The sequence below is a fragment of the Girardinichthys multiradiatus genome, chromosome 8 (assembly GCF_021462225.1).
Source record: "Girardinichthys multiradiatus isolate DD_20200921_A chromosome 8, DD_fGirMul_XY1, whole genome shotgun sequence".
Lineage (NCBI taxonomy): Eukaryota > Metazoa > Chordata > Actinopteri > Cyprinodontiformes > Goodeidae > Girardinichthys > Girardinichthys multiradiatus.
Window position 1 is genome coordinate 40,413,412 of NC_061801.1, and position 23,063 is coordinate 40,436,474.

General features: G+C 39.4%; 1 protein-coding gene across 2 annotated transcripts in view; it reads right to left on the reverse strand.

Annotated features, from left to right (window-relative positions):
• Positions 1-21,986, reverse strand: part of atp8b1 (ATPase phospholipid transporting 8B1) — a 44,768-nt gene extending 22,782 nt beyond the window's left edge. The window contains exons 1-14 of one of the 2 annotated variants that reach the window (XM_047373377.1): positions 21,727-21,986; positions 11,785-11,903; positions 8,478-8,660; positions 8,255-8,352; positions 5,960-6,073; positions 5,778-5,876; positions 5,579-5,640; positions 5,417-5,489; positions 4,373-4,443; positions 3,695-3,777; positions 1,705-1,863; positions 1,327-1,415; positions 899-1,089; positions 456-540 (exon numbers count right to left, since the gene is read on the reverse strand). In XM_047373377.1, the coding sequence (XP_047229333.1) occupies positions 456-540; positions 899-1,089; positions 1,327-1,415; positions 1,705-1,863; positions 3,695-3,777; positions 4,373-4,443; positions 5,417-5,489; positions 5,579-5,640; positions 5,778-5,876; positions 5,960-6,073; positions 8,255-8,352; positions 8,478-8,640 (1,287 nt within the window). In that variant the 5' untranslated portion in view covers positions 8,641-8,660; positions 11,785-11,903; positions 21,727-21,986. The remainder of the gene's footprint in view (positions 1-455; positions 541-898; positions 1,090-1,326; positions 1,416-1,704; positions 1,864-3,694; positions 3,778-4,372; positions 4,444-5,416; positions 5,490-5,578; positions 5,641-5,777; positions 5,877-5,959; positions 6,074-8,254; positions 8,353-8,477; positions 8,661-11,784; positions 11,904-21,726) is intronic. The other variant, XM_047373376.1, reaches the window with a different exon arrangement.
• Between the last annotated feature and the right edge of the window lie 1,077 nt (positions 21,987-23,063).

A 23,063-nucleotide genomic window follows, 5' to 3' on the forward strand; every position in this document is an offset into this window, starting at 1 on the left:
TTCCAGGTCTGCAACTGTTGGTGTTTTTTTACAACGAAGAAAGAAAGACATGGTTGAATTGTGCAAATATACATGGTATCAAAAGTAATTTAGGGCTGATGATATGGGTTTCTTTTGCAGACACATGACCTGGGCACTTTTCAGTCACTGATGGGACCATGAGCTTCTCTGTAATCTAAAATGTCCAAGGATCAAATGTGAGGCCATCGTTCTGACAGCTGGAGCTCCATTACCATGAACTTAGCCACACAGTATGGTGAAAAAGAATGAGTCTTTAACTCTGAGAAAGAACCGGTGTTTCTTTCTCAGATGTAGAAACAGGTGAGGACAATAACCTGAGGTTGCATTTCTTTTAATTTACAAAAACTTGGATTCATTGTGTCAGAGTTTGCCTGGTTTTCTTTTTCCTCCCAAACAGGCGAATAAGAAGAATATTCCATAGGTTGTTGATGTACCTTAGCTGGTGTGTCTTTCTCTGAATAATACATCTGCAGGTCCCAGTTGATGAATTTACTCTGGCCCAAACGAATCACCTCCACACTGCACACAAAACAAATATCTGCTGTTATTTTAAGCACTCACTGGATATCTGAAAAGAAAGAGCGATTATTGTGGCGTCAGACTGAAGCCGAAACAAATCTGAGGTTTGTAAACAAACTAATATTAATGCAGAGAAAGAACAATTTCTGATCCAAATCTGTGAATACTTTTAGATTGAGTTGAAAATGATTTGATTTCAGAAAGAAAGCTGTAACCTTAGTGAAATTTTCATGTAATCTGAAGGTTTCCATAATATAATGAAGTGAACTGAGTAGAATCCTAATAAACTTTCAACATACAAACTCTGAGCATTCAGGTTAGTCCCGTTTAATCTGGACCAATGGGAACTTTTACTGACCTCACATAGAGTGAAATAGGCACCATGGTGTTGAGGACAATGATGTAACCCCAGAAGCTGAGGAAACCTCTGTAGGAGGAGGTTTGGCTTTTGCCGTCAAACAGATACCAGGCCTTGGAACCGATGTCCTCGTACCAGAAGGTGTGACCAATGGCCAGACCAGCTGATACTAGAATGAGCAGAACAAAGATCTGCAGAGAGAAAATCCACCAGTTAGACTCTCCTTTTAATGCCTGTTCCCTTTAGGGAGCGCAACAGTAGACGTCCCCAGTTCCTACCTTCCTCCTGTCACACCATCTGGGTGTCGACTGACTCTCAAACCACTTGTTTATCGTTTTTATTTTGGATAATGAAATTCGAACAGAAACGCCACTGCTAAGCCTGAGTAATTAAAATAAACTAAACAATAAAACTTCTCAGTCTCTTGCCGTGTAAACCATGTAGTTCATCAGCTCATCAATTTTGGTCCTCTTGAACCTCGTTTTTCCACCATTCCTCATGATTTTGGTGTCAGCTCCTACAACAAGTCAATAATAAGAAAGTCTTGAAAATACATTGCAACATTGCCCAGTTATGGTTCAAGAGAAAAGATTTTATCTTTTGAAAATTTTAAAAAACATTTTAGCAGAAATGCCAGAAATTACAAACAAAAGATACAAATGATGATTCGTCATTAAGCCAATTTATGCAAGTGAGCAAAATTCTATTTGGCAATAAAAATACAAATTAAAAGAAAGATCTGAAACAAATTGTATCTAGTGACTAAAAACAGATGTAATCTAGTGCTGAGCAGATGTCCTGCAGACCTGCAAAGATCACCAGCCCGTGACAATAATTGGTGTTTCTGATTGTGCAGCCTCGCAGCAGAATGTTGTCCATTTCCAGAGGATAACGCTCGCTGTTCCACAACATCGTCCCGGTGAACTTGTCCAGACGGTTGTTTGGTTCCTCACATTCAATCAGAGCTACAAATCAGATCAAAAGGACAAAGACCAAGCAAAAAAAAAAAAAAGTGACAAAACATTTATATAACATTTTTAAAAAGTATCCAACTATTATTACCATTTTAATTAATCACAAATGTAAATGTTAAGGGTGCCAGTGCAAAGAATTGAATTACTGTATTTATTCTTGTTTATTTGTCACTTCTATTAGCTTATTGATTGCTGCTTATTGATATGACTTTTGTAGCGAAACATCCAACTATGTTTACAAAATAGGCCAAATCAATTAAATAAAGCAGAGAAAACCCAGATTTCTTTAAAGATCCCCAGCTCTGTCGAATTTACAGTAGAAATGAAAACAAAGTTCGACTTTATGTGACTGAACTGTTATTTTATAAATTTTAAGTTTTATCATTTTAAGATTGTCCCACGGAGCGTTCAGCTTCAAGCGAGATGATGTCACACACTAGGTTTTCCCACCATGAAATATTCCCCATCTTCTTTTTATTGAAAGAACTTACAGGGCCATCGTTTAATCTCCAAATATACAATTTATACATGAAAACAACTGCCGTCTGGTCTGCTTTCTTTTAGTGCATCTTCCACTGCTGTAGGATTAACAGTTCTCTGCTAATCTGCCCAGAGGGCACAAGGACACACCCAGACCCTGATTCACTCCCATTAAATTTAATCTCTGAATTCAAAACTGGAGCTGAAAGGTTTCTATAACCTGTCAGATAAAACTCAGACGTATAAAACAATGACATATATGGCCATTAGAAAGTTCTGCCACTTATGGTTCAAGTATTTTTTACACGACTTGTAGTTTTCCCAGAGTGCCCGGCTGTTTGACACCAAATCTTTTTTGTCCATTTCATTCTGACGGCTGAGGCCCAGCAGTCCCCGTGCTTCCCAGAAAAATGGGAGAATTACCATAGCAACTAGATACTAATATTTATATTATTTACCAGATGTTTCCTTCTTATATTAATGTATTATTATGTTATATAAGTATGTTTTAAAGCCTTATTAGAGCTAACTAAACAAAGTTGATGCATGTTGGATTTTTGGACATTAACTGCACTTGAACCCTTCAAAATGTTTCTAAATCTTCTAGTAATGTTTATTGTATTTTTAGAATATATCAGCCATAGGGACACGAATACGAGACATAAGGGATGCATGAGATATCTGCATTAACACTGGTATTAATCGATGTCAGTGAATTATTAACACACTGGTATAGGTCCCAAAGGTAAAACTGGGCCGATATTAATTAATCATGTTTATTTGCATTTTGTTAACGATTGTATATGTTTCAGGAGGGGGAGGGGGGGTCATGTGGTAACTGTTTGGTCATGTGACTGATAGTGATCCAGCGCAGGATTGGGGAGGTTTAACTCAACCAGAGAAGTCTGCAGTAAGGTGTTTTTTTTTTGTTTTAAATGGTGCCAAAAGAGTAGAGAAATATATATAAGATATCGGTAGACATTGGTTATCGGCCATAACAGTAATATTAATATCGGACATTGATATCAGCGCAAATGTTCATATCAGTGCATCCAACTGTTGCTTTAAGTGAGCAACAGTTGACAAATTAATTGTATTTTTCTGACTAAAGGTGACTAAAAATAAACAAAAACATGCATCTATAATGAAATCAGTACTAACATATTTCGATTACTAGAGAACTAAAACAAAACGGTTGTATTATTATTATTTTTTTAAATTCTTCAAAATATTTTTATTAAAAAAAAACTTTTTATTTTTCCCTCCCTCTCAGATGAGCAGCTTATGTTTCAAAGTAAAGTCATCGTGAACTATTGACACGCAAGCGTGAAGTCATGCTTACCGTTGAACTGTGCTAGCTCTTGTTCCTCCTGCAATCCCTCATCTGTCTGTCTGAGGCCCATCTTAAATTTCAGGTTGGTCTCTCTGCAACAGAATATTAAAATCAGATTGTTTCCTGAGAAAGCAGAGTGGCATTCAAATAAAAATATAACCTTCTCTCCATCTTGACACTGACCAGAAGACACTGTGTAGATGAGGATATTTTTTACTTGTAAAAACCGACTGATCTGTGTTTTGTTTTGATGCAAGTTGCTCCTGAAGCTCTGATTATGGTGGATGAGCTTCCTGTTTAGTTGCCATTCATTTGAACTTTGTTCCACTGGGAACACCTCTATTCTTTGTTTAAATTGAGTTTGTGTTTTCAGATGTGATCTTTGAATAAACTGCAAAGTTAAACAGCAAGGCCTTGGAGAAACTCACTAGCTATTGGACACAATTTTAACCAAATTTACACTTCACTTATCGCTGAGTAAATTGTTGACTGAGCAACCAGGATAAAGACTGTTTAAACAATATTTCCCCAAGCAAGAAACATCGCCCATTAGTGGTTTAAATGATATCGTAGAGAAAATAATCAGTTTTGGTTTGAATTGCAAGCAGAATAAAATAATAAAAATACTAAAGATTAGGTGAAATGTGTGTTTATTAGTGTTAAAGGTTAAAAGTGTGCAGTTCTTACCCATCAAGCTCGGCTGTCTCTACATAACACAAGCTGTTTGGGTTGGAGCTGGATAATAACAGGATGTCGGCCTGAAGAGACAAAAAAAGGATTTAAAAAATAAACCCACATGTTAAAATTATCAGCTTATTTGGTGAACTGAAAATGTATTTTTACTCATCTTAATGTTAATCCACATTAAATTCAAATTCCCACTGCGTATTAAATGTTTTACACCAGTACCAGTAACATCATCAAATATTAATGCTGTTTGGGTTGAATTTGTAAAAGATTATTACAAATCAAAGAATTTTTAAATGCCACATAAACTGCCTCCGCATGATGATTAGTAGCACAGCAATGCTAAATTTCATCTGGAAAAATCCCTAATCCACTTACTGTTAAGGATGATCCAAATGTTTTGGCCAACATATGCTAATCTTCAGCACCAAATATAAAATGCCATTTACTCAACTGCAAATAGCAGAATGTCAGCCTCTAAATAGCTACCCTGAACTTGTAATGTTAGCATTTCAGTACATGCAACCACTGCAATGCTAATGTGAAGTTCAGAAAGTCTAATCCAGCTGGTTAAGGCTAGGTATGCTAGTCATTAGCAATAATATTTAAAAAAAGCTAATTTCTAGCCAGAGAATGCCAATAATAGTTAATATGCAATTATTAGCATTGTAGCGTATGCGCCCATGAAAGTCCAGTTGGTTTAACATAGATATGCTAACTGTTAACATTAGAAAAGTTGTCCAGCTATTTGTTTAATACTAGATCATGATTAGACTTCTGGTGCCAGGTTGCGGACATCTAATCCATTTGACCTCAGCAAGATATGCTGTATGTTTGAAAGCTGGAAATTTCCCCAGATTTAATTTCAGAAACCTGGATACCTTCACAGATTGGTATGGATAAAACGATTAATAACCCTATCAAAAAATACATCAACTAACAATTTGTGTAATGTACACTAAAGAGGTTGGCTTAACCTACAGTTTAAAGCCAGACTGGAAATTTTACGTGGAGCAACGCGTCTTCAAATAAAGATGGTCATACCGGAATAAAGTCATTTTTCTTGAGGCGAACTACATCTCCAACGTGGATGTCCATCCACTTCGATTCTTTAAACCTGAAGTAAATACAGAGCATCCAGTTTTTAAGGCAGTGAAGAGGAACATGAGCTCAAGGCATTTCTTATTAACAGAACTTTGTGCTAACCTGCCGTCTAGCAAAACCTCACACTTCCTGTTATTGACTTCCTTGTCCATCCTGTGGCGTGCCTGAGGGAAAACAAAGAAATCACTATGCATCAACACTGAAGTCCAACTGATACCAATGAGCTTTTTGCTTCGTCTTTCCATTTCAACTGCATCATAAAACAGCTAAAACCTGTCCAGGACTTAACATGAAGCCTTACCAGATCATCAACAAGGTCTTTGATAGCAGTGATTCCTAATACAATAACCAGAGGAATCAGTGTAGTGTACCAGGGAAGAGTAGCAATGTCTGGAATAATCTGAAAACAATCAATGGCGTCCATTATTACTTGTGTCTTATACAGTAGACAAAACAGACAAGGTTCTTGTTCGTTAAACATACCTGTAAGATGAGCAGAGCCAGGAAGTAGATGTTGGCCACTCTCTTAAATTGCTCGTATAAGTTCAAGGGAAGAAAGGTCAAGGCGTTGTACTTGTATGTTTTGATGGCATTTCCCTGCAGGGAGGAGGAACATCACAAATACCGTTAATGTCCTACATTGTTATAGATAACAAAATAAGAACTGGTTGAAAAAAGAACAGGGGTGCATGTCCTATATATCCTCGCTCATGTATTACAGGTGCCAACTATCTGCTGAAGGCCATTAATTAATAAGAAGTGGGTGACTGGCTTTCTCCATCTTTTAAATTGCTTATCCATAATCTGCCAAAAACTTCAAGATGGTCCTGCTAGACTTTCCAGATTCAACCATGACTTTAGAAAAAAGAATTACCTTGACCAATCCCAGAATATGGACATTGCTATGATGTTATGATCAAAACTTAATTGAATGCTTGTCTGTACATATTTAAAATGCCCTTTAATTATTTTAACAAATTAGAAATCTAAGGCCCTGGTTCTTGGCTAGAAAGAGATGAACAGCTCCTTCTAGGTTGGAAGGTCAGACTCTGCTTCAATCATTGTTTCAGTATCTAAGGGGCTTGTTCACGAGTGCAGGCAAGATAAGGTGGCAGGTGGGGCCCGATTTGCAGAAATGTGAGCGGTCTTCCAAACATGTGGTATTAAAGAAAGTGCTGATCCACAAAGCAAAGCTGTGGACTTACCATTCCATGTATGTTCTGAGCCTGACCTACGGTGACATACAGTATAGTTCATACCCAACAGAACGTGATCCTGAATACAAGCAGGAACATGGGTGTTTTCCACAGAGGTGCCTAACTTTGGAGGTTTTTAAGAAACATCCCAATGAAGATGAAACCCCAGGGCAGAACTGGGATCCACTAAAAATGTCTTTGTCCCTGGAAAGCCTTGAAATCAATCTGAAAAAGCTGGAAACTGGCTTGTTTGTATTTCAGATTTACTTTTTAAGTTATAGAAAAAAATATTAGATATTTTTGATTGGCCTTGTAACATGACATAACATGTTCCCAAATTCCGTCTCTTATTGGCTGATCAGTCCTGGTGACGTCTCCTCTCCCAGAAAACCAGAGCTTCCCAAAGCTACAAGAACCACAGCTTTACCCAACCTGTAAGAACCAGAACAGATCCACCTTACACAATTCATTTGTGATGCTATGTTCTTTTAACTGTAAATTTCTGCAACAACGTTTACCTACCATTGATTTAGGGGGACAAACTTCAACTCAACCAGCAATTTTCCAGTTTGTCATTAATAATTCAGTTCAAAATTCAGGGTAAGGAATCGCTAGGAGATCCAAAGGACCTGGGCCAGAGACCAGTACAGCCTGTAACTTTCAGAATGGCCTCAAGCCACTCAGAACTGCTCCTGGAGCAGGAACAAGTTGGTTTTATAATAGTTTCTTCTCTTTTTTTTTAAACCAGAAAATATTTAAATGTTCTTTTTGTTCTGGAAACTCTTCCCTCTTAATTTAAGTATTATACTGTAGATTTTGTAGTTTTGGTTTATCTCACTTAAATAGACTCCTAGGAAAAACACACCTGAGTAAGATAAATAATCCTTGATTACCTGTAGTCAATTGGTGAACAATCTACTAGGTATCTTCGGTCCTTTTTTAAATTAAGTAATAAAATAGATCACCAATTAGGGAAAAATCCCCCTTCATATTGTTTTTCAGAAGATTTGTGACTGAATTATTATGACAGATTAATTTCTGACATTGAAGGAATAAACCCATTTCTTACTGGATCTTCAGGCCCTTTGTTACCACCAGTGCCACCCCAATTTCTTTGGTTTAAAAACAAAAAATCATCAGGAAGAAAATGCAGATTTTTTCCACAACTCTCTGGGAGATTACTTCAGGTTAAGCTGTCTATCACCGTCTGCCCTCTGCTCTGCAGCCTCCCGTTGAGTCTAATGTGTCTTTTGGTGAGTTAAAGGTCGGCTCAACTGTTTGATCGGGTTTCAACCTTTACAAAGACAATTTACAATGTGCTCACACAGAAACACTAATGTATTCACCGGCTGTTAACCCGGCACGCTCAGATAGGGGGTTTAACCTCATAGGATTCTCTACTAAAACAATTTTTAAAACAATGGGTGGACCAACACCTCAAATGTTGTTGGAAGTAAACTGTCAGACCTGCTCAAAATGGAGCAAGATGTAACTAAACTACAAAAAATACAAAAACCTTTCCTGGTACAAGGTGTGGCTGCAGCTTTGGTTTGTTTCAGGTCAAACAACATGGCAAGCTTACAGAGTATCGGCTCTTCTTTATGCACAGGAAGACTTTCTTTTTAAACTCCGGCAGCTGGTGGTACGCTCTGTCATTGGCTTTCACCTTCCAGCCAATTTCTGCAAGACAAATATTCAAAACAAAGTGTTTAAAATGAGGTAAACAAGAAGCTTCTTTCTCAACTGACATGGAAAATTAAAATTCACATTCAAAATCTGGAAATGATTTTGTTAAATGAACTTACCAGGGGGTCTCGTCTCTTCCCGAGGATGGGCGGGTTCCTGTGGCTCCTCTGCCTCACTTTCAGAGGTCTCGTCCAGTTCGTCGTCCGTCTCATCGTCACTGTATGGCATCACCTCATCATTCGGCCCCAGGGAGCTCTGCGAGTCTGCACGCCGCCGACTCATCTTGGCACCTTTGGTTTCCCCTAAAAATCCAACAACAGATGCATTCAAGAGACGATGTACTTCTTTTTTAAGAGCTAGGCCGGTTTTAAAGAGTTCTTCTGAGTGACTCAAGCGCATGGCAGAAATATTTCATAACTCATGAAACTAAATAATATTTGCAATTTTCTAACGGAGAAAAATTCCAGTTTGCAAATGCTACATCCTCATGGTTGTGATGACATATTAGGCCATATTTAAAATATCTGGAAGCTATTTAACAGATTTAAGAGATATGACCAACAAATCATTTCGGAAGTTTTTTTTTTACTTTAAATGTGACAAAATAAGCCTTTAATTCAACCACAAACACAAATCTATTAAGAGTTGAAGAATGGCCTCATAATGACTTTATTTATAGTTTATATGTACTGAAAAATATTTTAATACTAAATAATACAATACACTGTAAGTACATGTGAGTATCAGTACTATTCCTCAATCACATGCACAGAAGAAACTGCTTACAATGGAGGAATAAGCTACAGCGCTACCAGAACCAGGCCATCCCTGTCCATCTGCATGAAACTCTTGAAGACCCAGTTCTTCAGAAAGGATCTCCTTCCCTTCTACTGCCCTCCATTTTTACAGTCACCTCTGACAGAACCGGACCAGTGGACTTCCTCCTCAGTAGCTTGGATATTAACAGCATTGCTATAGCCTCATTAGTCAGTCGCTTCAGATAAAAGCATCTTCCAAATGCAGAAACGTTGGAGTATGACAAAATGTATTTTATTTATCAAATGCAGGAACTGGTGCCTCCATAATTTGGGTCAAACATTATATCAGGGAATATTTTTTCAAACTTAGCTTTTTGTAATAGGATGAAAAACCAGACAGGCAACCTAAATCTTAAAGTGACAGAGTCCCAATAAAGAAAAGAACAGAAAAACAGTTTTTAACAAGAAAGAATGTCAGTGGGTAAAGTAATCCCGAAGAACATATTGTCAGCTGATGTCTCCAACATTCAGGTCTTCAAATGTTTCTCCATGATGCTCTGCAACTCCGGACCTTAAGGATCTAAATATATCTCTGAACTCAGATCTGCCTAAACAGGTTAAAAATATTCACTGGATTTATAAATACTTCCAACAATGGACTGAACTTCACCCGACAGCTCTGATCAATGACCCCGTCAGACACAAAGAGCTACAGGTGTGGTTTTCATGCGACAACAGGGTTTATAATGCAGCGTGCGTTTGCAAGGTAAAAAATAAAAAAATATAAACTGGCAGTAGGTGAGGAATGTAACCACACCTTCCTGATGCAGGAACCAGATCCCAAACTGGTGAGAACTGAACATGGAATACCACAAAAGGTTATTCTTAGGTTATCCTGAGCTATCTGTGTAGTTATGCTGCTATAGGCTTAGGCTGTTGGAGGACATAATGACCACTTTCACCCTCTCTGCTACATTCTCACACTACTCTCCAATTTTGCATTTGCTGTTATTTCAGCTTTTAACTTTATGTTCTCTCTATTTTCTCTTCCTAGAAGCTACACCTGGCCTGACTCTGTGTCTACATGTGACACCTTTCTGGAGAGGGACATCGTCCGAGCTTCTGCTGGCAACAACTTAATGCTCACCTTCTACAGATGATCCACATGACCCCGTCTTTTATTATTTAACCCGTTCTCTCTCCTAAACATAGCTTCTGGCTGAGCTTCTACTATTCAAAAGAATAAAATAACTTTGCTATATTTTCTATACTTATCATTCAGCCTTCCTGTTATCTGCTGAAGGTCTTCCTTCCAGAAGCCTGACTGAGCTTCAGAAATGTCTCAGCATGAGGCAGAAAATATATTCTTGCTTGAAATGGCTTCCTAAATCTCTGTGCTTCTTCTCATTTTAGTTCTAACACCTCACTGATAATAAAAATAGTTGACCTGAAACTTTTTCACTCAGTAACAACATTCACACTGAAGAGTGCTGCCATTAGAGCGACCTTTTAGCATTTAGCAAGACGTTAACATATTTACTGATGAATTAAAAAGATATAATTTGAGTTTCCGACTGACTGGTGACCAGTCAGGGTGAAATCTGTCCGATTTCGGTGATCAGCGTTGATGCACCTGGGAGGATTAGAAGAGACATTGTTTGGTCTTCTAGTCGTTTGTTTTTTAGCAGAACCAGTTCTAGCAACTGCGCTGGTTTAGAACTGGAAATGCTTCAGGCCAGAAACCGTCTGTGTTTGTACCACATTTGATCAATCGTCCACAGCTCGAGGAAAGCCCGATAAAGATGTGGCTACACTCCTGAGGTCACCCTTCATGACCTCTGGTGCTGGTTCTAGACAGTCTTGCAAATCAAACCATTGACAAACCAACCGTTTCACTGTCTGAAATGAACCGTGTTTCAATCATGACATTTTCATACTGAATAATGCTTATTTAGATGTTTTTCAGACGACTAGGAATGAAGATTACTTTGGGTTCAACAAGACTGCTGCCTATCCAAGGCTGTTGCTGTATGGATCCACACTCCTAATCCCCTACAACTGTTTAAAGGCAGCATCATACACGATAGTCTGGGTTGTTCTTTACTAACTTAAGTGTCTGCAAACAGCATAACAGAAGGAACACCCACATAATACAAATGCTGGAGGAGCTGGAGGTAAATGAATGAACTCAGTTTGGGTCTACAGGTCTGAACATGAAAACACTAGAGGTTGGAGTAAAGTAAAAAATGTTTGACAGGAACGAATGAAAATGGAACCACAGACCTCTCTGAAGACCAGTGCCCAAGAAAAAAATACATCCAGACCCTCCACTGGTAAGCTCCTCAAATTAAGATGATCTGAAGATGCTAAGCAGAGGGAAGACTTTGTTTTAAAAGTCAAACTACTGTCGTCATCCGTTACAGAATGAGCCGCTCCAAAGGAAAACAACAAAGCTCTGAATCACACCTATACTGAGACAAATATTCAAGAAGCCTGTTATGCTGAGAGCATGAAAGACGCGAAAGAATCTAGATTATGAAGAAGAGGAAGCCGTCTTCAACAGGCCACAAAAGCATATAGGCAAGCTTCAAAATGTTAAAAGTCTTATTTTCGTTTTTAAATGTTTCAAAGTCCTGTTACCTCTCTGAGCTTTTTCATTCCTACTTACGTTCTCGGTCGCACAGGTCGGCTGGGCAGCAGCTTCTGCAGGTACCAGGATGTAGGAGGAAGCTCAGAGGGTACAGCACCTTCTCTACTGTTGCTCCTCAACTGTGGAATAACCCATTCCTGCAAATTAGAGAGGCTCCTTCACTGCTCGTCTTTAAAACCCATTTCTGTTCTTTGGCTTTCAGCATTAGCGAGACTCAGCTTTGACCTTCTTTGTTTTAATTTGTCTTATTGTGTTTAATCTTACCGTTTTATGGTATATTTATATATGCATTTTCTTTTATATTATGTTTATAGCTTGCAGTTATGTGCAGCACTTTGTTTCAGCTGTGGTTGTTTTAAAGCGCTTCATAAATAAAGTCGTTATGGTACAGTGGTTCATCTTCCCAACAGCCAATGGTCAAATCTGATGACTAAAACCAGGAAGCTGATTCCCAAAAACCTCAACAGAGCCTCTGCAGGTTACGTCACAATCATCAAGGTCAGGTTGTCCTCTTGTGTGGCTCCTGTTCAAACCAACAAATTTCCCAGTGAAGTATTACAAACGGTTATTATTGTCTTTGGAAATCAGAGGGACAAACCAAATCTATGGCTCGATTAATTTCCAATCAGATCACTTTTCACGGTCCAGAACAATCGTTGCTCTGGATCGTAAAATTATACAGGTACATCTCAATAAATTGGATTATTTAAATTTTTACTTATTTCAGTAACTTAATTCACCAAATCAAACACATATGTAGATTAATTACACACAGACTGTTGTCTTCAAGTTAATTATGATGAATTTCTGCTCACAGCTAGTGAAAACACAACATTTAAGTATTCAACATGCTTAACGCATGTTGAATACAGAAAGGTGGGCTTAATTAAAATAAATGTGGCTAAATGTCAGGAGGGTTTGTAACAGTACCAAAAAAGAAAAAACAGTTTGGTATTCGGGTTTTAAAGTCACGGTTCATTTTCTGTACGCTTCCATAAAGAAAAAGAATCTAGTTGTCCTTCAGTCAGCAGTAAAAGAATATTTTTCAATTTTTGAAATTTTATTATGATATTATTATGACACTTTTAAATAAAAGACTACACCCATATTTGAGAATAAAACGTTTAAATCCCTTTAGGCTGAACCTGAATGCGTCATGAACAGCTGTTGGGAAAATCCCCTCTTAATGGAGATTCCTCCAACATTTTATGATGTATGGCCTGATTGGATCCTGATGTTCTCCAGAACCAGTGATGTTTACATTCAACTTGAAGTTGTTTTAGATGAATAATTCAGTTAAATGCAGAGCTAACTTTATTGCTGCTGAAGGATCCGTACGCTGACAAAGTTCTGGTTCAGTCTGCCTTTCTTCCTCCACTGCAGTAACATGAAAAACCTTCAAGTTCTCAAATAACAGCGTTTAGTGATAGCTGGGAGCTCTTAGTTTTGTTTGGGTGTCGCTTTTTAAAGTTTCCCTACAGAATGTTGCATTGTGCACTTAGTTCCACGCATAAAACATTCTGCATGTATTCATTTAGAAAACAACCCCTGAACACCACAAGCTCAATGCATGATTACACCCCTAAGAACAAAAAACACCACACACACTGTCCAACATGGTGGGTTAAACATGCGGATGTTCAATTTTGAAGACATTCCCTGCGTAGTCTGAAGTCGGCTTTCTGAGTTTCTCCAGAGAGATACAACATTCCCTAAAACTAGAAAAGCTAGTCGCCAACCGACCCTGAGTTTAGCATCCAATATGGCCAATGTGTATATAATACATACAGGGGTTGGACAATGAAACTGGAACACCTGTTATTTTAGTGTGGGAGGTTTCATGGCTAAATTGGACCAGCCTGGTAGCCAGTCTTCATTGATTGCACATTGCACCAGTAAGAGCAGAGTGTGAAGGTTCAATTAGCAGGGTAAGAGCACAGTTTTGCTCAAAATATTGAAATGCACACAACATTATGGGTGACATACCAGAGTTCAAAAGAGAACAAATTGTTGGTGCACGTCTCGCTGGCGCATCTGTGACCATGACAGCAAGTCTTTGTGATGTATCAAGAGCCACGGTATCCAGGGTAATGTCAGCATACCACCAAGAAGGACGAACCACATCCAACAGGATTAACTGTGGATGCAAGAGGAAGCTGTCTGAAAGGGATGTTCAGGTGCTAACCCGGATTGGATCCAAAAAACATAAAACCACGGCTGCCTAAATCACGGCAGAATTAAATGTGCACCTCAACTCTCCTGTTTCCACCAGAACTGTCCGTCGGGAGCTCCACAGGGTCAATATACACGGCCGGGCTGCTATAGCCAAACCTTTGGTCACTCATGCCAATGCCAAACGTCGGTTTCAATGGTGCAAGGAGTGCAAATCTTGGGCTGTGGACAATGTGAAACATGTATTGTTCTCTGATGAGTCCACCTTTACTGTTTTCCCCACATCCAGGAGAGTTACGGTGTGGAGAAGCCCCAAAGAAGCGTACCACCCAGACTGTTGCCATATCATGGCATTCCCTTGGCCCAATGCTTATGCTAGATGGGCGCGTCACTGCCAAGGACTACCGAACCATTCTTGAGGACCATGTGCATCCAATGGTTCAAACATTGTATCCTGAAGGCGGTGCCGTGTATCAGGATGACAATGCACCAATACACACAGCAAGACTGGTGAAAGATTGGTTTGATGAACATGAAAGTGAAGTTGAACATCTCCCGTGGCCTGCACAGTCACCAGATCTAAATATTATTGAGCCACTTTGGGGTGTTTTGGAGGAGCGAGTCAGGAAACGTTTTCCTCCACCAGTATCACGTAGTGACCTGGCCACTATCCTGCAAGAAGAATGGCTTAAAATCCCTCTGACCACTGTGCAGGACTTGTATATGTTATTCCCAAGACGAATTGACGCTGTATTGACCACAAAAGGAGGCCCTACACCATACTAATAAATTATTGTGGTCTAAAACCAGGTGTTTCAGTTTCATTGTCCAACCCCTGTAGAACAAGTCTCAGGTATAAACTATTGATTAGCACCTTCTGACAGTTTGTCATTAAACTAGTGACACACGTTACTGCAAAATCTCCATTTAGGAACATGCACCTCTACAGAGCAACCTTTTTGAAATTAGAAAACAAGTCTTGCTTACTTACAGATCCTGCAGTCAGATTTAATGCCTCATGCACAAATACCCTAAGCTCCAATTTAAACCCTGTTCCTCACACTCAAACTTCCTCTGCTTGTGGGTAAAATATGCACTCTCAGAGTTGAACAGGCACGTCCCAAAACGGCAGCGATGTCAGAGTCGCTCTTTAATTGAGGACAGCAAAGAAAATCTTAGAGACCAGAGAACAGAGGTTTCCTCCTCAAGCAGAACGTCAAAGCACGAGATGCAACAGATGATCTTTGTTTAAGAAGCCTTAAATCTGAGAAACGAAAAAAAAAAAAAAAACACAAAGCAGGATTTTCATGGAGTATAAAGCAGTTATTTTTAAAAAAAGGTTCATCTCACAACTCTGTAACTCAACGTTTTGTCAATTTTTAACCAGAGAATTCGATTTTGACGCTAGTTAAACAGTTAGTGCACTAGGTTTGAAGAAAAATGATCAAATAGCACAAGGGAACAGAGGTAGCCACCACCAGGGGACAGCGTGGACTGAGGAAGATACTCCGGTGGCTTTCTGCTAAAAAGACACGATCAAGAAAAACAGCCAGGATCTACTTTGGAGAGATCCGGAGTGATTCGGAGAAGATTAAAGCCGTTACCCAGATATATGAGGGGGTGTATGAGCCACAAAACTGGGAATAGATTCACACTATTATTTAACGTTGCCACAAAAACTCAGTAAAACAGTTCATTATATTTACAACAAAAAACAAAACCAGTCAATAAAAATAACATCATCCAGCCACTCCATGCAGCTCACTAAACTCCGTATAAAACCTTTGAGCGAGAGCAGTCCAATTTCAGAGATAAAGCCAGGAATCTTAAACCGGACATGTATGATTTTCCTTTATGGCAAGAAAACTGCCTCCACATTGTTTTCATTAAATTGAGAGAAATACATTAATGACGTGTACGGCTATCAGTAGCTAGCACAACAATTAGGCATTTCCTGAACAGAGCTCAGATTTCTGAGTCAAATCAAACAGCAGAAAAAAAACCTAACATTTTAAACCTTAATTAACCTGAATTAAATTCTAACTTGGAAGTGAATTCAATGACCTGCATTTTATTTCTTATCTGTCTGGATGTCTGTGGATAAAAACAAAGGATTTATCAATCAGCTGTATTAAATTTAATGTGACCCTTTAATAAGCAAAGGGTTCACAAAGAGACAAAAATGATAAATCTGATAATTCAGACTGGCACGGCTCAAGGCCAACCATTACCGGGACCCACCGAGGCAACAGCAGCAGGTGCCGCCGGTCCCAGAATAAGTTTTAGTGTGTAGCTCGGGGCATCCCCATGACAACAGGCAGAAGCAGGTGGGAGGCACAAGAAACGCATACCTGTCTGACGGCAATGAAACCTGAGAGGACGGAGGAGGGGCAGCTCCTGCTCAGACAGCTCTGGTGAGCAAACTAGTTCAGACTGAAGAAAACAGGAGTGTCAACAGAGAGCTTCCTTTTGGAGCTAGCAGAACTGATAACAGTTACAGATCTCCTGATATATCCACACTGCTTTTCTTCAATCCTGAAAAACAGGAGAGTGGAAAACCCTTCATCTGCTCGTTGGGTCCCAGTATTTTACATCCAAGCAGTCAGGCATTCTTCTAATCTTTCAGGATAGTGTTGATCAGTAGTTCTACATCATTTTTGAAGATCTCTCCTTTAGGATAAGACCAACTGTGGGCTAATACCATCTGAAATTCACTTTTAGGGGGTGAGAAATGCATCATAATAAAGGCAAGCAGCAACTCCGAAGGAAAAAATAAGTCCCTATAAACACTAACCCTGGGGGGGGGGGGGACCACAACATTTGGTTCATACCTCAAGTTAAGCCCCTGTGATTCTAGATCAGTCATTTGGCTCCAACAAAAACATTCATTTCAAATATACAAGTAGTGGACTAAAAAAAGCATTTTAAAAAGCAGTCAAGGTCCAACTATAGCTCAGAACCACTTGAGAAGATCAAGAGAGGGTTTGGCTGTTTGGAAAGAAAACATAAAGAAATGAGGACTTTTTCACAGTACAATAAAAGAATTTGCCCTTTAAATACCTGTTGATCTGGTCTTCTTACATACCACACCTTCCTCTGACAGCTACAAGCAGCTAGGTGACGTTGTAGATAAACAGGGTCAAGGTTCAGGCAACGACAAGGAAACCAGCAAATAAAAAATGTAAACTGTTATGGTTTTAACAAAGATTTAAAACCAGAACGTCGAACACAATTTAACTGCTTTTATTTGAAACAGCTGCAAGTTTTAAACAATGTTACCTTAACGAGGTTAAGAGTTAAGCGTCTCCCCAGCAGGTCAACGGGCTGCTAATCTGCATCGTTTCTAAAGAATTCATGCTAGTTTGCCCGGAAAAAAACTGATTTATTATTGCTTTAATTGAAGACATTTTTATTTTAGGGAATTTTAAAATGCGTTCCGAGAAAACTGGGTAAGACCAGAGAAAGTCTCAGTTATACCGACTTCTAGTTTCAGACAGAAGAATCGATGATAATGCCGGGTCTAAAGAACAGATTCAACAGGTATAAACCCGACCTTACGATCCGAAAAGGAGCTTGAAGTTCTGTTCAGTTTCATCCGTTTATGTGAATGAGCTAACACCTTAAGATCTCATCATTATCACATAGTAGATCCTTAAAGTTAACGAGTCAAATTTTCAGAGTTTTACTCACAGCTGGAGTCCAGACAACAAACCCGTCAAAACACCAGGGCCCGGTCTGCAGTGACTCCAGCACAGAAACCTGCAGCAATGGATCTCCTGAGGAAGGCAACGAGGGTCTGTGAATCCCCAGCAGAAACGGAGCAACAACAGCCACAACAGGCTCCTGCTACAGCATCCTCATACCCCGAACAGCGAAAAAAACTGCATTTGAATACTAATTTCCATGTGTTGTACAATGCAATATGTAAAGAACGAATTGCAAATAGACAAACTAAATTAAATATATTGTTGTAACTTGTCTTAATTTGACCCCTATGTACAAGAGAAGCACAAACTAATAAATAAAATGAATGTGTTGCTAATTTTGTTTCTGGATAAAGACTAATTCTTATTCCAGTAAATAATGATTACAAGGAATTTTAATTAAGTTCTCAGTTCAGATCATTTCCAACAACATTTGCATCAAATTATTTAATTTTCAAGCAAATAGATTTTGTTCATTGTGGTCAACATGTTTACATCTTAATCTGAGAATTGAACATTTTAACAGGTAATTTGCAGCTGAACCAACAACTCTTTTGGCTTCTGTTTATGTGCAGCCGCCTGCTTTGTTTATGTGAAAACATCTGAGGCCTTGAGGTGAAACCGGGCAGGATGAAAATGACTGCAGAAATCTGATGCATAAAATTAAAACAAGACAGAAACTGAAGCACCCAGGAAAACAGCAGCTTCAGAATCAGGTTACGTCTTCGGTCTTTTGCACAGACAACAGGTCAGCCTCCGTCACTCCATTTGCCTCTCGACTTCGGATTCAAATTCCTATTCTCCTCTCCACCCTGCGGTTTTCCATAAATAAGCATTTCCCTAAACAAAAATATACCCAAAACTACCTCGATCTGCAGGAAAGGAGCTTGTTCTGTGGCCTTGTTTATGAAGAAACAGGGAGACATGAGGTCAGAGGTTATCCCTGCATTCGATCACAACAAGAAACAACCGAGGAGATCAGGAGACAGAACATAGTTTTCAAAATGAGAAAATAAACGTTAACAATAAAACAAACTGTTGACAGAATGAGAAATTTAAACCTGAAGGAGGAAAAACTGTTGATGGTCTCAGTTCCCATGGAGAACAAGATGATCAAGAGCAGAATCCAAACTAAGGCGAAGATTGAAAAATATGGCAAAATATCTAAATTAAACTGTTTAAATAAATAAATAAAAATCAACATTAATTTAAGTGCGGTTCTGTTGTGATGATATACACTGCTGAAAAAAAATAAAGGGAAGACTTAAACAACATAATATAACTCCAAGTAAATCAAACTTCTGTGAAATCAAACTGTCTACTTAGGAAGCAACACTGATTGACAATTAATTTCACATCTTGTTGTTCAAATGAAAAAGACAACAGGGGGAAATCTTTGGTGATTAGAAAGACACTCAATAAAGGAGTGGTTCTGCAGGTGGGGACCACAGACCACTTCTCAGTACCTATGCTTTCTGGCTGATGTTTTGGTCACTTTTGAATGTTGGTGGTTCTTTCACACTCGTGGTAGCATGAGACGGACTCTACAACCCACACAAGTAGCTCAGGTAGTGCAGCTCATCCAGGATGGCACATCAATGTGAGCTGTGGCAAGAAGGTTTGCTGTGTCTGTCAGCGTAGTGTCCAGAGCCTGGAGGCGCTACCAGGAGAAAGGCCAGTACACCAGGAGTCGTGGAGGAGGCCGTAGGAGGGCAACAACCCAGCAGCAGGACCGCTACCTCCACCTTTGTGCAAGGAGGAACAGGAGGAGCACTGCCAGAGCTCTGCAAAATGACCTCCAGCAGGCCACAAATGTGCATGTGTCTGCACAAACGGTTAGAAACCAACTCCATGAGGATGGTTTGAGGGCCCGACGTCCACAAATGGGGGTCGTGCTCACAGCCCAACACCGTGCAGGACGCTTGGCATTTGCCAGAGAACACCAGGATTGGCAAATTCACCTCTGGTGCCCTGTGATCTTCACAGGTTCACACTGAACACATGTGACAGACGTGACAGAGTCTGGAGACACCGTGGAGAGAGATCTGCTGCCTGCAACATCCTTCAGCATGACCAGTTTGGCAGTGGGTCAGTAATGGTGTGGGGTGGCATTTCTTTGGAGGGCCGCATGGCCCTCCATGTGCTCGCCAGAGGTAACCTGACTGCCATTAGGTACCGAGATGAGATCCTCAGACCCCTTGTGAGACCATATGTTGGTGCGGTTGGCCCTGGGTTCCTACTAATGCAGGACAATGCTAGACCTCATGTGGCTGGAGTGTGTCAGCAGTTCCTGCAAGATGAAGACATTGAAGCTATGGACTGGCCCACCCGTTCCCCAGACCTGAATCTGATTGAGCACATCCGGGACATCATGTCTCGCTCCATCCACCAACGTCACGTTGCACCACAGACTGTCCAGGAGTTGGTGGATGCTTTAGTCCAGGTCTGGGAGGAGATCCCTCAGGAGACCATCCACCGTCTCATCAGGAGCATCTCCAGGCGTTGTAGGGAGGTCATTCAGACACGTGGAGGTCACACACAATACTGAGCCTCATTTTGACTTGTTTTAAGGACATTACATCAAAGTTGGATCAGCCTGTAGTGTGTTTTTCCACTTTAATTTTGTGTGTGACTCCAAATCCAGGCCTCCATTGGTTAATAAATTTGATTTCCATTGATGATTTTTGTCTGATTTTGTTGTCAGCACATTCAACTTTATACAGAACAAAGTATTCAATGAGAATATTTCATTCATTCAGATCTAGGATGTGTTATTTGAGGGTTCCCTTTAATTTTTAGAACAGTGTATATTTATAAAAATGAACACAACAAACTTTTTTCCTTCAAATACATTTTCCAAACATGTAAACAAACACAAAAGGAGCAGTTGACTTTCTGTAGAGGCAGGCTTTTTTCCCTGAGTCATGGTTGTTTAACAAATGTTTGTGTAATGGAAATGTTTCCCCTGTGTCAGAGAAAGAGTAATATCTACAACTGAAAATAAACACACAGCTTTTGATACCAGAAACTGGACTTAAAGCCAAAAAGCTCCACTAAAATATAAATATTCATCTTGTCCTGGTACCAGAAATGTTACAAAATGTTTAACCTGCAGGCGACTATATTACAACATTCAATGAAATATTTTATATTTATCAAGATGGATCAAAAAATAAGAACATTTTACTGAACTTTAAAAAAGGTAAACTATGTAATTTCAACATAATTCTGACCAACTAAAATGATGGGGCCTCTAGTCATCTGGAGGAGGGAAACTAAAACCCAAAGCCAGGATCTGAGGGGTTTAATGATGCTGAGCGTGAGGTTGATGCTACAACTCATTAAAACATTTAGTCCCGTTTCCACCTGAGGGTCATTTCAATCATTAATAAACAGACAGGAGAACCTGGGGGGTCCATCTAGATATCTATCAAGATCAGATGTCTGCGGGAAAGCATCAACTCAGAAGATTTTTCTCTTAGAAGAAGCAGGAATACATGGATCTGGACTCAAACCCAAAGTAGACCAAACACAGAACACTTCCAGTGAAACCAGCTGGTTTTACTGGGGTTCAATACTAGTTTAAACAACTGGTAGCTCAGAGCAGACAGGAAGCTGTGAGATCTTAGCTTTTAATTGGACTTTTAGGCTTCAGAAAAACGAACAATCCCAGAACCGAGCCTCACAGACCGGGTCAGGACTTTCAGGCTTCTTGGACAGTTCTGCTCAGTTTTCTATCACTTTCTCTGTTGAACATTTAATAGAGTACAAAACAACATCATACAGATGTTGCAAATGTACCTTTTTATTGATATATGTGTAAATTGTACATTTGTATATTCTGTAATACAAAAACAGAACCAAAGAGCAAAGTGTACCGGAGTCATATTCCTTGTTTGTATGTACAAACTTGGTAATAAATTCTGATTCTGATTTAAAGTAATTAAATGTGGAACTATGTGACCTAAAATAACAAGTTTCCAACAGAACCGGAGTTCTGCATCAGTCGCCCAGGTGAACCACCGCTCGCCCTCGTTCTGGTTTTTTTCTCTTCTAACTTGAAGCAAAACACAAACGAACTTACCCGGTGACCTGCAGAAGTTCTGATAAAGCTCTGAATGGGTTTCTCACTCGGTGTTTAGTATCGTATTGTCACCGAACCATATTTGTTCCGAGCAGCAGCTCTTCTTCCTGCTCCTCCGCGTCTCCCCGCCCTGTTTCACACCGCCCTCCCTTGGCTTCCTCAGACGCGCTGGCCCGAACAAACCTGTCGGACCGGTCCGCCGCCTCCAACACTCAAAACAAGAGGCGGTCTGTGAGAGGAGCCGGAGCCGGAGCCGCTTCCAGGTGGAGCTGCGGAAACTCTCCGCTCACGTGACACGCAGGTGAAAGGCGGTAATTGGTCTCTTAATTGCACCAGGTGTTGGAGTGTGGGCGGAGTCAGCCATGCTTCTCATTGTGTGTGTTTTTAGCATTTATCAGAAACTACTGAGTGATTGAAGAGATATTTTATGAATAAAAGAAGTTAGACTTGAACCTGGGCCTTTTCTTTTATTTATCTGTTTTTATTGTTTTACATTTTTCAACATAAAAATAAAGGAAAAACCAAACATGTACAGTAATTAAATGAACGAACCACCGCAACTAGAAGAATAAATAATTTATATATCTTTGCATAAATCAGTTATTAAGAATAAAGTTATTTATTTAGTTCAGTCTCTCAGGTTGCTCACTGTTTGGTGACAAAAGAAACATTGATTTTTCAGGTGATTTATGATCATGTCTGAAGTTCTTGCTGTGACTGATGAAGTCTGCACAATAAGGCTGAAAACTGATCTCTGACCTCCAGCCCTTATACGGCTTTTGCAAACATTTTATTTTATTTTTAAACACTTTTTTAAGTGTCTCCAGTACTGAACAAAGAGAAAAAATATTATTATAGTTATTCTACGTCATCACCCTATTATTTTATTGACGAGGAAAAGGATGGATGGATGGATGGATGGAATTGGGTTACATTGATGATTATGGTCTCTATTTAACTGGATTTTTGACAAACCTGTTCATTCTAAACACACATTTTTTGTGACTTCTTTGCTGATTTTCAATAACGTTTGTTAAACGTTGTGTTTTCCTGCCACTAATATAGTAACAATCATAAGACAGACTCTTTGTGTAGTTTGATTATTCTGTCTGTTTAAAGCTTCAGAACATCTTGGAGTCTCAACATGGACTCACCAAGTCTGAGCTGTGATGGTCTCCAGTCCACAAGGCTCTGAATGTGGACACGTAGACGGAGAAGATGATGTCCAACTATTTCTATACTGCAGAAATCAGCTAAATTTCTGTTAAACAGACCCTTCATGACAAGGACCTTCTAAACCATAGAGGCACGTATATATATATATATATATATATATA